We start from the raw sequence: 16725 nt of genomic DNA, 5'->3' as shown, positions 1-16725 counted from the left end.
GTTCCAATGGAGTAAAAATGTACTCCATGGCCACAGCAGGAGCTGTTCTCCATTTTTTCCCCCCAAAGTTCGACTTTCTCTCTAAGGTTCCATCTGGTTGTGTGCTGACGATGCTGAATGACAATTTCACACAAGCCATTTTAGCTTTTATCATTCGGGGAAATCTGTAAGAATCTTCCCTGATGATACAACCAGCATGGCTCTCGTCTTTAAAGATAAAAAAGGCATCGACATAAGGTTTCATTTCTGGCCTCCTCATGAGATGAGATGAGGTTTATTTTTTATTAAAGTAGGTTCTGGTGGAAGAACTGGCACTGGGGCTCATTTCTTTCTACCCCAAGCTGTAGATTGATGCTGTCTATCAAGTTGTGGGTTACAAAGAGTGAAAGGCCCCCTAGAGATGATTGGGCTAATATTTCAAAGCCTGCTTCACTGCTACATCCATAACACATCATGATAAATACGGCGGCAGGTGTAAAGAATGTAAACAAGGCAAATCATTTATTTTAGCAGGCTTTTTTCGCTCTCAAAATGCAACTGGAGGGAAGAGTAAAAGTGGATAGACTGGGCACACATTTTTTATTTGAATGCACATCTGGGATCCGAGACACTTCAAACTCATGAATGGGACTGTTGTAGCTCAGGGGATAATGCATTCAGCTACTGATTACATGAGATCAAATACCAGCTGATGGACCCTTAAGGGATTCTGTAATCACTCAGGTAACGGTGTCTGTAAAATGGCGTTAATGTAAATGGATGGCGCTATCTATCTACTTTTGTGTGCGTAATAACCCTACATCATTCTTGTTATCTTGTTATCCGCAATCTGGTGTATAACTGAAGGTCAATTTTATCAGAATTTAAGATCTCCGTGGAACCTCCATTACCAGCGATGAAACCTTGTGATATAATGCCTTAATAGTTTCACTGGGAAGCTATTGAGAGATATTAGATCACTGTAACTGGAATAATCTCAATACAAAACAAGCAACAGCATTTTTTTTTGTGTAGAAGAAAAAAAATACGACCCACAACAACAGTAACTGATATAAGAAAGGGGTTTATTTAAAGGCGAGATAAACATTTGTGTATCTACAGTACATGTTTATAGCTACAGTATTATTCCCTGATATAAAACTGCAGAGATACAGGGACACCCATTTATTTATCCACCAGCGGGAGAGGTACTCATACAAATAATTGAGTGTGTTTGTGTTTGTGTGTGTGTGTGTGGGGGGTTCCTCAGGGCTGCATGACAGGTCCATTAGGTTTTCTACTTAAGCAGCTTCAAAATGGACTCTTCTGCTCAGGCAGTGACAAAGTTCTGTGCTTATAAACAGAGACGCTATTATCACAGACTGGAGCCATCATCAGAGACGGACAGGAGCGGATCCTCGACAAAAGTTTAGCGTCCACTCCGGGGGAGGACAGCGATCGGGTCAGTGATCCTTAACAGTCTCTTCCTTAACTGCAATTTTAAATATTACTATAATCCCACGTCAGGGATTTATGAACCCAGAACGAAAGTACTGTACAGTTGTATAATGCAGTGAAAAGGGATGGCTAGATCACTTTGTCCTGGGCATCATTTTAATCTCATTTACGTCTGAGACTAGCTAAATCATCACGATTATATCAGACTGTAGCGATTTCATGCACTTGCATTAATAATCAGTGGTTGTCGGCCAGGCTGAAGTGGTTTTTAATGCTTGGTATTAAATTCTGTTGGCTCGTAGCTTTCAGGTCCATGCAGGCTGTGCTTTTAACGTGTGGGCTGCCAGCTTCAAAGCACTATAAAATGTGTCTCTAAGGATGTTAGATGACCTCTGGCCACAGATGCCTATAGTAGTATAAAATAGATAATCACTTCCACACATCCAAAGACAGTAAGAGAGTTCATCGTGTGCTTAGGTCGTACATCATTGGATATTAAATAGGCTGTGAGTATTTTGTTAGGGGGAAAAAAAAAGGAGTGTTGGCAATAAACATCCTCAGAGAACTAACTGCTGCTGTCTGAACTCAAGCTTTGATTTGGTTTCAGTGATGACGGCGGTGTGGTACATTTCAAACCGCTACAGGAAGGGTTCAAAGTATCCACGCTGTGCTTTAAGGAGGACATAACACCACCATCTCACCCCTTGAAGTTTTGCTGATAATCAGTTCTTTGAAACTACCCCTAGATCTATATCATTAAATGATTGTCAAGACATTGGAATTCATTCGGCTAAATCTCCTGAAAGCTGCGGGGCTCGTCTCGGTTGAGGAAGGAAAAATTGAAAGGAAGATGTAAGCTGATGCTCTGTGGAGACTTGCGAATATGTGGTCTTTCTTCACATCGCATCCTTACAGTCTTCTGAACTCATGCATGATTTAGTCACACTTCAAATGGTGCCTGCTTAAAAGAGACTGAAGAGCCTCTCACCCTTTCTGCCCTTCTCTCTCAATTTCTTCCACTTTTCTTCCCCTCTCTTCTACAGAAGATGACATTTCATATTTTCACTCTATTGCCTCCTTTTTATTGCCTATCATATTCTCCTCCATTCGTTTGTGATGTATTTAATATTCAGGTCCTTGAAGAGAGACAATATCCATACAAGGTTATTCCTGTAGTGTATGTGCTAGCTCCTTCTTGTTTGCTGAGGAAATGTGGGATCGTGTATGTGTCACAGTTCATTTTCATTTTCTCGCTCTTTTAGCTTGTGCAGAGAATCTGCGCAACAGCTTCATTTGGCCAAACCGTGGTACTACATACATGCAGGAATGTATTTGTGAAATCTACTGTGTATAATCCATAGCAGGGTCACCATGCAAAGAGGAGACTCGTGTATAGAGGGCATGAAGGGTGAAGGGTCTGACTGGGAGGTTGACCAGTGAGAAGGTTTCCATGTCATTATCACCATGCGACCAGTTGCCTTTTAGGCTGTGCTCTCATTTTGCCGACCAGTTGAAGACTAGTTATGAATATGGTAAAAACAAAACAAAAAAATGAAAACAAAACTTGTCTTGATGCGTTAGACAGTCGTCTCAATATTCTCAATGATCTCCACGGTCGACCTGGATGGCGAGAGCAGAGTGCATTCGTCCTGCTCCCAGAGGCTCCCGGGACTGGAGTTTCCATCTGTGCTCAATTCATCGTCCTCTTCCTCATCGTCCTCGTCATCATCCTCACAGGAGTCATCCTCGCACGACTCCACGTAATGCAGACCCAAGGCGTTGATCCCAGAGTCCTCTGAGCTGGATGGTGAGGAGCAGTGGTCCATTTTGGGACCCTTCTGGCCTTGCGTGGTTGGAGTTTGAGCTACTTGGGATGGCTGATTTTGTGCGTGCTGATTGGGCGGCTGAGCCGGTGAGGCTGGCGCTCGCTCTCGAGGACCAGGCACCGCTGACGGAGGCCTCTGAACGTAGCACATCTTGCCGTTGATCCGTTTTACAATGTAGTCGTCGACAAAAAGGTCAGAGATGATGCAGAATCTGGGGGACTCTGGGCATGGTGGAGCTCTGAACTTGGGGGCGGTCCTGAGGAGACGCTCGGTCAGGGAGATTGACAGGTTTATGGTGTCGGTGTGATCTGAGGGTGAGGCAGGGACTGGTGTGGTGGGAAGCTGGCACACACTGGTCATAGGCTGGTAGACATATTTACCTAAAGAGAGAAAGATAGAGAAACAGGAGAATGAGTGGGATGAATTGTGAAATATTAACATACTTTAACTGGCTTCAGAATATATCATATGTGAGCAAGGTGCTGGACCAAAAAAATGTTTTTTGGGTTAGAAAATAATTAGCAGAAAGATAAGTTCTACTCATATAAATAGAAACATGAAATAAAAATAGAATGAAAAATAAAACTGAAAATTTGAGATATAATGATAACCAAAGCGTCAAAATGACATCTTTAGTAAATGAAATTCCAATCAACATACAGTGTCAAAATATATTTTCTACTTGAGGGAGAGTAAGGTGAAAACAAAAAACCAATATGTCTGCTTGTTAAACGTTTTTTTCTCTTGTTTATGAAACATTTTTGAAGATTTTGAAGCAAATAACAATGATTCTAGGCTATAATCCCGGCTTTGTGCGTTCACCGTGAATTCATCTTTCCTTGTTCATCCATAGTGCATGAGTACAAAATAAACTTGTTGTTCCCAAGTCCTAATACCTGTGCCAAACGTCGAGAACAAGTTCAGACATGTTCTGAATTTAAGAAACAGACGTTCTTAGTGTAGCTGCAGAACCAGACCTCTAGAGATGTTCATAATAAGTCATAATATCACATACGCTCATAATTCACACGCCTGCTATGAACGTAACTCATGTCAGTTTCTTTCATCATCCTCTATTGAAGCAGAGAATTAAAACTGAAATCATAGCAGTTTTATTGCTGTACATCTGCTGTGTAGGACACGGAAAGTCTTCTGGACAATCCTTTATTTTCACTTTTTGTATCGATAAAAAGACACTACATGAAGAAACGATACTGTGGGACTGTGTGAGGTTTGCTGTACGCATTACAGATCCAGCACAACAAACAGACCAAAAGCATTTCTCAGCCATTTTCAGATCTCTGTGATGCCAGAATGTGAATGTGGCCACACCGTGTTTCCTACAGGGAACAAACGAGTTGCTCGCTTTAGAGCAATTATGAGGGCGAGTTAGTCAGAGCCAGGCATAAAAATAATTTCTATACTTTGCTACTGCTTCAGTTTACACACTCTGTGTGATACAAAACCAAAAAAGCTAAACACTGGTAGTAATACTGATAATATTTATTATAACATAACATTATTATAATATAAACTCCTTTTCAAGCTTCCTCTCATAATAATTCTGTACTTGCTGCAAGCTAGCTTTGCTAATGTGCTCTACTAGCACTTGCTAATTATCTAATTTAATAACATTTCCTGTCTGGAGAAAAAAACACCTTACACAGCCCATTTTATGCCTTTCACATTTAATAAAAATAAAATGGATTCATATGAATCAGTCTTTGTATTACAATCTTCATTTGGACCCCGAAAAACAAGAAGAAAAGCTACTCCTCTTGTAGCTATCATGTTAGCCTTGTATGCTAAGCTGATTCTATGTCAGTACTGCTGAAATTCTCCTTAAAATAAACTGCAATTAAAAGATAATCCTTATTAGTCACATTAAAAATCTTTCTAGCGTTATGCAGACTAGAATAGTCTTCACTAGCTTTCATTGTTAGCTACATTTCTGAGGTAAAATCAGTTAAACCTAAAAATGCACTTACGTTTCTGAGGTAAAATCAGTTAAACTTTGACATGTACTTATATTTCTGAGGTAAAATCAGTTAAATTTAGACATGTACTTATATTTCTGAGGTAATGTCTGCTCTTAAACATGAGTAAAGCTTGACCTGGCTTGACTTTTTTGTGCCATACTACCCATTTCTATTAACATAAAACCTTGATTTTGTTACACAGCAGGGAAACTATGGAGCATTTATGACCATTCACCTCTCTGCAGTCATGGAACACACACACACACACACGCCACTTTATTAAAAATGCATGTTTTTGTTTCCGTTACCAAAATAAATGAATAAGTACATGTTTACGGCTCGGAGATAAGACGATGATTTCTAATTAAGGGAAAGAAACTATGAGCTAGGAAGGAATAATCTCCTCAAGCTTCTCTCTCTGTCTCTCTTGTCTTCTCAGGTGAGGTTTTCCTCTTCGATAGTCAATGGCGCTGTTGATTCTAAAATCGTTTCTACCTCATGTGTAATTTCCGCAGCCTATTTTTGTCCCTGATCCCCAGAGAATAAAGACATGAACAGCCAGATCTTCCTATTTGATTAACACCAGCTGTGGAAAGTCCAGTGAGAATCTCCTTTTTTTTCTATAGAGAAAAGATAAATGAAAGAATATTCACAGAGGAAGACCCATGCTAGTGATATTCCTGGGCACGACGTGGAACTGTTCTGTATCATGCATTATATTGGCTTAAAGCAGCATTTTTCAAGCCTTGTGTGAATTCAGTCTCTCTAGACTCCTTTCCCATTTTTTTAAAAATGGAAATTTTTTAGTCCAGGCCTCCTGAGGATCCCCCCTGCTGTGATACCCTTACACACTGAAACATGCTAATAGATATTAGCATATGAATACGTTAGAAAGACGCTTCGGGTTGGGAAATTCAATTTGGTGATATATACAGTGTGTATAATAAATAATGGGACCAGTAAAATCTGAAGACATTTTTATGCTGCGTAATACACCTGACCTTATTTAACAGAGTGCCAGAAAAACACTAGCACAGCGTTTAACAAGAAAGCAACAGGGTTTTAATGGCATTTTTTTTATAGAACCTACAAAAATCAATTACTCAGCAAGCAGGTCCTAACAGCTGGTACAAAAACAGATTTTAAAGCCTAATCAGTGCTTTTCTGGCACTATAGTATTGTTGCATCTGCATGTAAATTTTTTAAATACTCCACATTTTTTAAATAAATTCATGACGTTTATATCAATCTTCTGTAATAGACAGTATACAGTATACAGTAAATGTATAGACTGTTAGACACGGAGCTGCTTTGTAATTCAGATGTATTGAAATGGTTTTCTGTGAGTAGAAATAAGCAACAGTAACTACAGCAAATGTATGAATGACAACGACAAAAAAAAACGGCTAAATGTGGCTAATTTTACTCATGCTTGCAGGTTTTTCTTATAAGTTGGTAGAGATGCATGACGGCACGGCTACAGTTAATAACAAATGTAATGAAAATGAAGCACAAGCTCATCTGCTTCAGTCACATCTAGCTAATGTTAATGCTAGCTAGCTAAAAAGTAGGTATACAGAAGCAGAACTAAAAGCTATAGACATTATCTAGATTAGCTCAAAGCTAAGATACCTTTTGATGTCCTTTCAAGTCAAAAGCAAAGGATAACAGAAATGAACTTCCTGAGTCAGTTTTTAATCGGCTATCTAATTCAGTTAGCTAGTTACTCACAGCTAGCACACTCCACCCGTTACTTCTTTTTCTTTTCTGATCAGATATCGACAACGTTTAAACCAGCTTTTACTGTAAAACCGGGGTCTGACTGAAGAATGTGAGTGACGATTTAAATGTGACTAGAATTAGTGTGTAGTTCAAGATACACCTTCAAGATACACCATCATTAACTAATCTCATCAAGATACACCTTCATTAACTAATCTCATCAAGATACACCTTCATTAACTAATCATGCTAGATATTAATTAGTAAGGAAATTTCAACTATTTAAAAAGCAATGTTAGCACATTAATATAGTTATTCTATATAATATATTCAATACAACATACAACAAAATGTATTTTTTAAGACAATGGTGAAAGAGTTTAAGAAAACTTAAAGCTCCTTCATAAAACATGTTGCTTTTTATAATGACATTAACGACGCTGGAATTTACCGGTATTTTGATAAGAGGTTGTTTCAGCCTCATATTTTACGCCCATCAACCGTTGGCTGAACGTCTCATGCATTTGGAAACAAGGCCGTCGTGACGCTCTACTTAACTCATGGAGGAAGGAAGCGGTCGTGTTTACAACTGTGACACTGAGTGCTTGCGAGGATCAGATAAATGCTGGCTTTCCAGCATCCAGATGATGTATAGTTCATGGTGCAGACTCATTAATTTGCACAACTTTCTTAAATAAATGATCTATGCTTGAATGCTGGTCTGTAAAGATGCCCCAACACATGACACTGCACAAAACGAACTGAGTGGTTGCTTTGCATGTAAGTTAGACACCCTCTTGAGCCATCTTTGGCCAGTAAAAGTTGCTATGAGAGACTAGATATAAGGTTTACATATACCTATACACCTTTTGGTATTTTTCCTCGTCTAAAGCACCAACTAAACCTGTGAATTAACTGTTAAGCTGGATCACAAGCAGGTACATCACTGTATTGTATGACTAAAGTTGGGTCTCTGCATTAGCGCTAACCATGGCTAAGTTGTCAGTGCATCAGATAAAAGCCCCTTTCAGTGCATTGATAAGAGTGCAATTGGTTTTACAGACTGCTGAGTGCTGACTGCTGCCTCTGATTGAACCCCCTGCTGAAATGTTAACAAGAACATTCATAATGCACTCAGCCGCTCAGTCACTCTATGTCCTGTGTGGCTGATTTGTCTTTCCGTTTTTAAAAAATTCTGGGCTTTTTTTAATGCACTAGATGATGATGAAAGACTATGACCTCCTTCAGGTATATTAGTAGTAATTAGACCAAATTTCAGTGGAAATGTCTAGAGGGCCGTCAGCATGAGACTGATCAGCTGCCCTAAGAACTCCTGGTTCTCTTGAGTCTATACCACTCTTGGATGTACTGGAACAGTATTTTTAAGCACAGTGCAGCATGAAAGCAGAGGTAAATGTTCTGAATTTAAATGATTTTTTTTATTAATCTGTTTTTAAGTCCACTTTAAGACTTATTGGGGTTGTGTTTACATGCATGCGGATTTACAAAGCATCCTCTCTGTGCAAATGGCCATGCTCTCTGGGTGTGCCTAGGAAGAAGGAAATAAGGCCAACCCATTTCCTGTGGCCTTTTTCCCAAATACACAGCCAGACTGAATGAGGCTTAACCTCATTCATGACTCCAGGATACAAAATGATTGAGTTTCTATTTGAGTTCATGGCATAACAGCCAACTAATCAACACCGCAGTCAGAAACTGTGCGGATGTAACAGGGACAATCTCATTCAGTGTTGGTCTACTCCATGAAATCTGGCTTTTAATTAAGGAGAAAGAATCAAAAACACATTAAGCACTCTTTCAGTTTGAGCAAACAAGATAACGACTGGATTTAGCCAGTAAGCTTTTCATGAGTGGCCAAAACAGCCAATTTTACATCATGATATTTTCATAACCTCATTATCATGAACTAATAACAGTATAAATGGTACAACAGGGGGAGTTTTCTCAACGCTGTGTGTTTGAATTGGTATCGGTCGTGATATTTGCCCAGAGTATTCTCAAAGACAATAGACCTCAAGCTAGCAACAAACAAGAGTGTTTATTTGTTCGGCTGGTGTGTAGTATGTTGATTAGGAAAGAGATTAAAAAAAGGTTAGAAGGGTGTTGTAAAATCCCTCCTGACAATCAGTGGGATTACTGCAGTTTTCCTGACCAGACCATTAACAATACTTTAAATCCGGAAGAAACCGGATTTAAAAGGGAAACATTTCCCCGATTACAGTATACAGTTGTAGAAGTGGGAAGACAGACACTAGTAAATGTGTTGAAAGGATGGTCAGTATGAGTAGCATAGTCTTTATGATGACAGGAATTTAGGTACAAGTCTATTATATCTAGGTGAGATTATCCTCTGAAGGAACACTGAGACTTGCAGGTATCCATTTTGGATTATCAAGAGCAGAAAAAGAACACTAAACACAATACATTGGTGCGCTAGTGTGTGTATGAACACAGCTCTGCTGTTATAGCATCCCTGACATCGTTTATTCTGGAGTAGTGTTGTCTTCGAAACATACCTGCGTTCTTTAGGTGTGTTTTTAGACATCGCAAACTAATCTTTATGCCATGATACGCTATCAGTATATCCAAAAATCATGGCATATGACCATCTTTTCTTAAAGTAGCATTGAATGAATTCCATTTTCTTACAAATATAAATATATGTTTGTTATTTTATTAGATTTAAAGTTGCACTATTGGAAAACAAATGGTTTAAAGTGAAGGCAGAACTCCAGACATTTACAAGAAATAAAGTTAGATACACAATTTCCTACATCTTGTATATCTGGAGTGACAGATGTCTCGTCCAATCCGCGGTAAGAATTCCATTCACAAACCACACCTACCTTTTCCAGTTTGTCTGAATTGTCCTTGTGTTTGGTTTTTGTTTTTTCTGATTTATTTTGTTTTCTGATTTGTTATTTTGTTCCGCACCGTATATTTAGCTACCATGGATGAGTTTCAGCAAGATGCTTGGTAACCGTATTGTCAGTTAAAAAATTTGGGTAGTTAGGTAAAAGCTTAAAAATGTTCAATATTCAAGGATTTTTCTCTTGTTAGGTGATGCTTTTCTGCCACATCCAACAATTTGGAAATGGGAAATTTGGGTACTTCAAACCAGTAAGAATGTTGTATACAAATCATTACAAATTCTTTCTAATATTTCTGATTTCAGTGAAAGAGAAAGGAAGTGATATTTTAAACAGCAGAGCAGTTTCCAAACAGTCAATGCATGGGCCCTGGACTGGATCTCTGACCAAGAGATTAAGCTGGATTTAACATCTCTGTTCCTTATTGACCCCAACCAGGGTTTAGCGAAGCAAGACAAATGATTTCAGACGGATTATAACTGCAGGTTGTGGATTATGATCGAAAGGAAGACGACGCATGAATTAACAATGCACGAAGTTCAGTTTATATTTTTATTTTCAGGTCCAGGTATGAATCCACTTGCCGCAGTTTGTAGCGAAGATGTCGGTGAAGATGGAAATCATTAGGAGTGGAAGTGCAGCTGTTATTGTGCTGAGTTTGCTCATCTTCAGCATATTCTTGTGATTTGAATCAAATAATAAGTAAGGAAAGGACTGCAGGGGGAAAAAACAAGTGAAATTTTCTCTCTCTCTCTCTATGTGTGTGTGTGGCTGTGATAACAGGAGGAGAGGAGTGACTGATTAGATGAGTGGAGTTTGAGATGAGCAGGAGGCCATAGGGGTGCTGTGCTCTCCTCCATTTCCTAACTCCATCTCTCTCTGTTGCTCTCACTTTCCATCTTCCTTCTTCTTTAGCTGTCTCATGTCTTCCCTTTCTGCCCTTCATACCTTGCCCTGTAATTTTCTCAGAATCTCTGTTCTCTATCTCTCTGTCTCTCTCTCTCGCTCTCTCTCTCTCTCTCCCCACCTCTCTTCTACTCGTTTATAATTACATGCCGCACTGCTGATGTCTCAGGGCAGGTGTGCATGAGGAATTATGAGAGGCTGTAGAAAGGCCCGGTGTGGATCATTTGTCAAGATTAGAAAGACAAGGCCAAGCTCACTCCACATCCCCTGCTCTCCTCACCTCAGATACATGCTTCTTAAAGCAATAGTTCATCTACGATTTCAACGTCATCTCATATTTGAACCTTTTGAAAAAGGCTCTGGTTAGATGTTGCTTTTACCTTTTCTTAGAAAGTCATTTGAAAGGAATTTGTGCAAATTTATCATGAGACCAGTCTTTCTACTTAGCATTAAAATATTGATCAGACAGGATAATGTCTGAAGTTTACTTTATTATACGAAGCTGCAAGCGCGACACTTCGGCAGTAATTAATCAGGATGGGGATAAACATGAAGGCGAGTCATAATCCTAGAAACAATTCGAAGCAGCAATCAGCTGGAATGAGACTAAGTACAATTCCCGTCAAATTATCATCAACGCTTAGACTCCATCTGGAAAGTGGACAATATCTTGATGACTCTTTTTTTCCTCTGAAACCTTGGCAACTTTAGATGCTGATTGAATAACGGACAAAAGCGTGTCACATCATTAAAAGAGGAGAACGTGCCTGGAAATGAAGGAGCTAATGGACAGTCATGATGAGGAGAAATTTAATCATCAAATAAATGAGACAGCTTATGAGATGTGTGACTTTTTTAACCAATCAGCAGGGAAAAATAGAGAAAAGGCATGTAATAATTAAAGTATGGTTTGAAAAATACTGTTTGGAGACATTTTAGAAGACGTAGTGTGAATAAAAAGTTCTTTGGACGGTTAATAGTGTTTTATTTTCAGATTTAAATCTGGTGTTTTCTCTGAAACAATATCAGAAAAAAAGTGCTGTAGTGGCACAATGAATATTATTCCTTTCTTAATGCTGCTCTATTGTTCCTTCAGGTCCGATTTTGTTTCTTAAATCAGTTTTAAAGGTACACGACATCCTCTAGGTTCTCTAATCAAAGGTATAATCATTTACAATGTGTTTTTTTCCAGAGGGCAAGAATGAACTCCCATAGGTAGAGTGAAAAAGTGACTGTTACCACTGCAAAGGTGATTATTTTCCTATTGCAGGACATCCTAAAGTCATTTATTGCTAACACAAAGGATTTAATTTATTAGTGAGAGTAAGGGTGAGAGTGAAGATGAGAGTGAGGTTGAGAGTGAGAGTGAGGTTGAGAGTGAGGGTGAGAGTAAGGGTGAAGATGAGAGTGAGGGTGAGAGTGAGGGTGAGAGTGAGAGTAAGGGTGAGAGTGAGGGTGAGCGAGAAAGTAAGGGTGAGAGTGAGGGTGAAGATGAGAGTGAGGGTGAGAGTGAGGGTGAGCGAGAAAGTAAGGGTGAGAGTGAGGGTGAGAGTGAGCGAGAAAGTAAGAGTGAGAGTGAGGGTGAGAGTGAGCGAGAAAGTAAGGGTGAGAGTGAGGGTGAAAATGAGAGTGAGGTTAAGAGTGAGGGTGAGCGAGAAAGTAAGGGTGAGAGTGAGGGTGAGAGTGAGCGAGAAAGTAAGGGTGAGAGTGAGGGTGAGAGTGAGCGAGAAAGTAAGGGTGAGAGTGAGGGTGAGAGTGAGCGAGAAAGTAAGGGTGAGAGTGAGGGTGAAAATGAGAGTGAGGTTAAGAGTGAGGGTGAGAGTGAGAGTAAGGGTGAAGGTGAGGGTGAGCGAGAAAGTAAGGGTGAGAGTGAGGTTGAGAGTGAGAGTGAGAGTAAGGGTGAAGATGAGAGTGAGGGTGAGCGTGAGGGTGAGCGAGAAAGTAAGGGTGAGAGTGAGGGTGAAGATGAGAGTGAGGTTGAGAGTGAGAGTGAGGGTGAAGATGAGAGTGAGGGTGAAGATGAGAGTGAGAGTGAGGTTGAGAGTGAGGGTGAAGATGAGAGTGAGAGTGAGGGTGAAGATGAGAGTGAGGGTGAAGATGAGAGTGAGGTTGAGAGTGAGGGTGAAGATGAGAGTGAGAGTGAGGGTGAAGATGAGAGTGAGGTTGAGAGTGAGGGTGAAGATGAGAGTGAGGGTGAAGATGAGAGTGAGGTTGAGAGTGAGGGTGAAGATGAGAGTGAGAGTGAGGGTGAAGATGAGAGTGAGGTTGAGAGTGAGAGTGAGGGTGAAGATGAGAGTGAGGTTGAGAGTGAGAGTGAGGGTGAAGATGAGAGTGAGGGTGAGGGTGAGCGAGAAAGTGAGGGTGAGAGTGAGGGTGAAGATGAGAGTGAGAGTGAGAGTAAGGGTGAAGATGAGAGTGAGCGAGAAAGTAAGGGTGAGAGTGAGGGTGAGGGTGAGAGTGAAAGTAAGGGTGAGAGTGAAGGTGAAGATGAGTGTGAGGGTGGGGATGAGGGTGAAAGTGAGGGTGAGAGTTTAGAGTGAGCATGTGGTTCCTCTGAAACATGTGAAGCCACCAAATCGTTCTGATTTCACAGGCACCCACAAGAAGCTAGTGTGGCTCTGATGAACAAGGAAGTGAGAGTACTGTCAGCTCTCCCGCCCACAGAGCATGGCCAGTTTTGTTGTGGCTTTTCCACTGTGTTGTCTGGGAAATTCCACCATTCAGAGTAGAGCAGCTACGATCTCTCTCTGTAGTTCATGACACAAAATGCATCATGTGATGTCGTAAAAAAGAGAAAGCAGAACATTCTGTATCCTGATGACTTTCCCGTGACTGTTATACAGTGCTGACACTGCAGACTTCTTCCAAAAATGCAAAACAAACATCTTCTAACACAAAACACCATAACAATGATTGCACCCATTTTTAATTCTTTTATGTGGCACGTTCACCAGAGCTTCTGTTGTAGAAAATAAATCAAGACCTATTTATAAATCAGACGGACAATTCAGTTTACTAGGATTTTAACTGCACCAAATTTACTCACAATCAATCATATCTCCAGCTGGCCAGAAATCCAAGTGCTGTATCTTGAATAATATGCAAATCACCTCTTAATGAAATAACTATACCATGACCAGGCATAACATTATGACCACCTGCCTAATATTGTGTTGGTCCCCCTTTTGCTGCCAAAACAGCCCGGACTCCGTCATGCACTGTGTATTCTGACACCTTTCTATCAGAACCATCATTAACTTCTTCAGCAATCTGAGCAACAGTCGCTCGTCTGTTGGATCGGATCACACGGGCCAGCCTTCTCTCCCCACGTGCATCAATGAGCCTTGGCCGCCCATGACCCTGTCGCCGGTTCACCACTGTTCCTTCCTTGGACCACTTTTGATAGATACTGACCACTGCAGACCGGGAACACCCTTCAAGAGCTAGAAAGGAAGCAAATCCAAAATCCACAGTGGTTTTCTATCAAAAAACTGTGCTCCCAGAAGAGCAAGGACACAGTTAAAAGGCTGCACAAACATTCAAAACATTCCCTTGTTTCCAAAGGGAAAAATATTGGTTTATTTTTCTTTTACCATTTTTCTCTCAGACAAACATTGAGGGCTGAAGTATCAAGAATCAGCTTTTAAATGATTTGAGTACATCATGCAGAGCTGAGATTACTTTTCTGCTTTTAGCATTGGGATGACTTCCTGAAGTCATCCTTTAATTACAAATATAGGATTAGTGGCACATTTGCCTCGCATCATCATGGTTGGGGGTTCGATTCCCGCCTCCGTCCTGTGTGTGCATGTTCTCCCTTTCCTTTTGGTTCATCACTAAATTGTCTCTACTGTGTGATTGTTCCCTGCAATGGGTTTGCACCCAATCTAGGGTTTCCCCCATCTTGTCCCCAGAGTCCCCTGGGATAGACTCCAGGTTCCCCACAACTCGGTGTAGGATAATCTGTATAGAAAATGGCTGGATATTAACACATCTATATATACTCGGCTGTTGCAGCATGCCCTGAGCTAAGGAGGGAACCTACAGTGAAAGAGGAAAAGCTCGTTCAAGGTTAATTTATTCAAATCAGACCCCCGCTGGCCCTGAAATATAAGCAGCTTTAAAAAACCGAAACTACATTCAAGCCTTTTACCTTGAAGATTATTCCAGAAAAGTGACACTCGGTATAGTTAACGTGTGATGATAAAAAAAAGGAACCTATGAGAAACGCTATAGAGACCAGAGGAAGATAGAAAAAAAAATAGAGAAAAATCACATATTGTACCTTTCACCTTGTGCAATTTTCTATCATAAAGGTCTTGATTTTCTCCCATAGTGAAGTAAACAAGGCTTCAAAGCATAGAATCAAAAAACAGAGAGAGAGAGAGAGAGAGAGAGAGAGAGAGTGACAGAAGACAAATGACACTGTCTTCCCATGGGTTTGCATAAAACTCATCTTACAAAGGAGCCTCCTGAATTAAAAGCCCAATCAGTATTAATTTATTCAACCACTGTAACTGTGTGTCCACATGTGTGCTCAAGTGCTCAGGAAGCCTTTATTGGGCTTATTACAATTTCAATGCTGTATTTTGAACATGGAGAACTGCGTACTAGTCATCCTACGCAGATGTCTTATAATTTATTTACTCTCTCTCTCTTTCTCTCTCTCTCTTTTTATCGTAACACAATGCCACTTTCTGTATTTGTATCTATTTAGTGCTCCAAATATTCACATCTGAATGTGAATTTAAACACAAAACAGTTGTGGGCTAAACTGTTTGCTTGTTTGTCAGAATAAAACCTATCAGTACGCCTCCAGTAATACTGGAAATCAACAGAAATAAAACAAGAAATGTCTACCGTCAGCACGATGACTCCGAGTGCCTCAACTTCAGCTGCATCCCTCTGGTTCATAACTGGCTTCAACGACAAATGTTAGAGACTGGTGTTAAATTATTAATAATTTATTTTTTGCAACTGCGTGAGACATTTTGCGACTAATTAAACTGTCACTTAAAATGTGAACAAATAGCTTATATTAAACCACCGTGACCCTGAAGTCCAGGCAGTTACTAAGGATGAAAAATGAAGACTGTAAATGCAGGTTAATTTACTTTTACAGCATTTGGCACACACCGTTATCCAGAGTGATTTACATACACTATATTGGCAAAAGTTTTGGGACACCCCTCCAAATCATTGAATTCAGGTGTTGTTTTTCAGAGGTTGGGGTTCCAGTGAAAGGAACTCTTAATGCTTCAGCTTCATTCCAAGACATTTTGGACAATTTCATGCTCCCAACTTTGTGGGAACAGTTTGGGGATGACCCCTTCCTGTTCCAACATGACTGTACACCAGTGACCAAAGCAAGGTCCATAAAGACATGGATGAGGGAGTTTGGTGTGGAGGAACGTCACAGAGTCCTGACCTCAACCTGATAGAACACCTTTGGGATGAATTAGAGCGGAGACTGTGAGCCAGACCTTCTCGTCCAACATCAGTGCCTGACCTCACAAATACACTTCTAGTGGAATGGTCAAAAATTCCCATGAACACACTCCTAAACCTTGTCGAAAGCCTTCCCAGAAGAGTTGAAGCTGTTATAGCTGCTAAGGGCGGGACAACTCCATATTAAGTTCGTGTGCATGTAAAGGCAGACGTCCCAAAACTTTTGGCAATATAGTGTATTTTTATACCATGAAGCATTTGAGATATTGATATCAACACACATTTCTTGTCTCTACCAGATTCCCTGCAAAGCTTTCTGGAAAGCTTACTAAAAATATTCCGAACCTGTTCATTATGATTACATGTATTTATGATCTCTGTATCAACCTCACTATATCCACCCCCACCACAGACTCCCAGCACGACTTCCTGGTAGCTCTTCCATTTAACTTCCATTTGAAATCATGAGTAATGTACAGAAAGAACGTTTCTAAATTTAGTCACGGAATGTATGTT

The 16725-nt window shown here is 40.2% G+C and overlaps 1 protein-coding gene across 1 annotated transcript in view; it reads right to left on the bottom strand.

Annotated features, from left to right (window-relative positions):
• Positions 1 to 1047: 1047 nt before the first annotated feature.
• The window catches only part of lg26h3orf70 (linkage group 26 C3orf70 homolog), a 32608-nt gene continuing 16930 nt past the window's right edge, over positions 1048 to 16725 (bottom strand). The window contains exon 2 of the mRNA XM_058380845.1: positions 1048 to 3643. Within this exon, the coding sequence (XP_058236828.1) occupies positions 3015 to 3643 (629 nt within the window). The 3' untranslated portion in view covers positions 1048 to 3014. The remainder of the gene's footprint in view (positions 3644 to 16725) is intronic.

Source organism: Hemibagrus wyckioides, linkage group LG26, assembly GCF_019097595.1.
Source record: "Hemibagrus wyckioides isolate EC202008001 linkage group LG26, SWU_Hwy_1.0, whole genome shotgun sequence".
Taxonomy (NCBI): domain Eukaryota; kingdom Metazoa; phylum Chordata; class Actinopteri; order Siluriformes; family Bagridae; genus Hemibagrus; species Hemibagrus wyckioides.
This window is presented reverse-complemented; position numbering and strand designations above follow the sequence as displayed.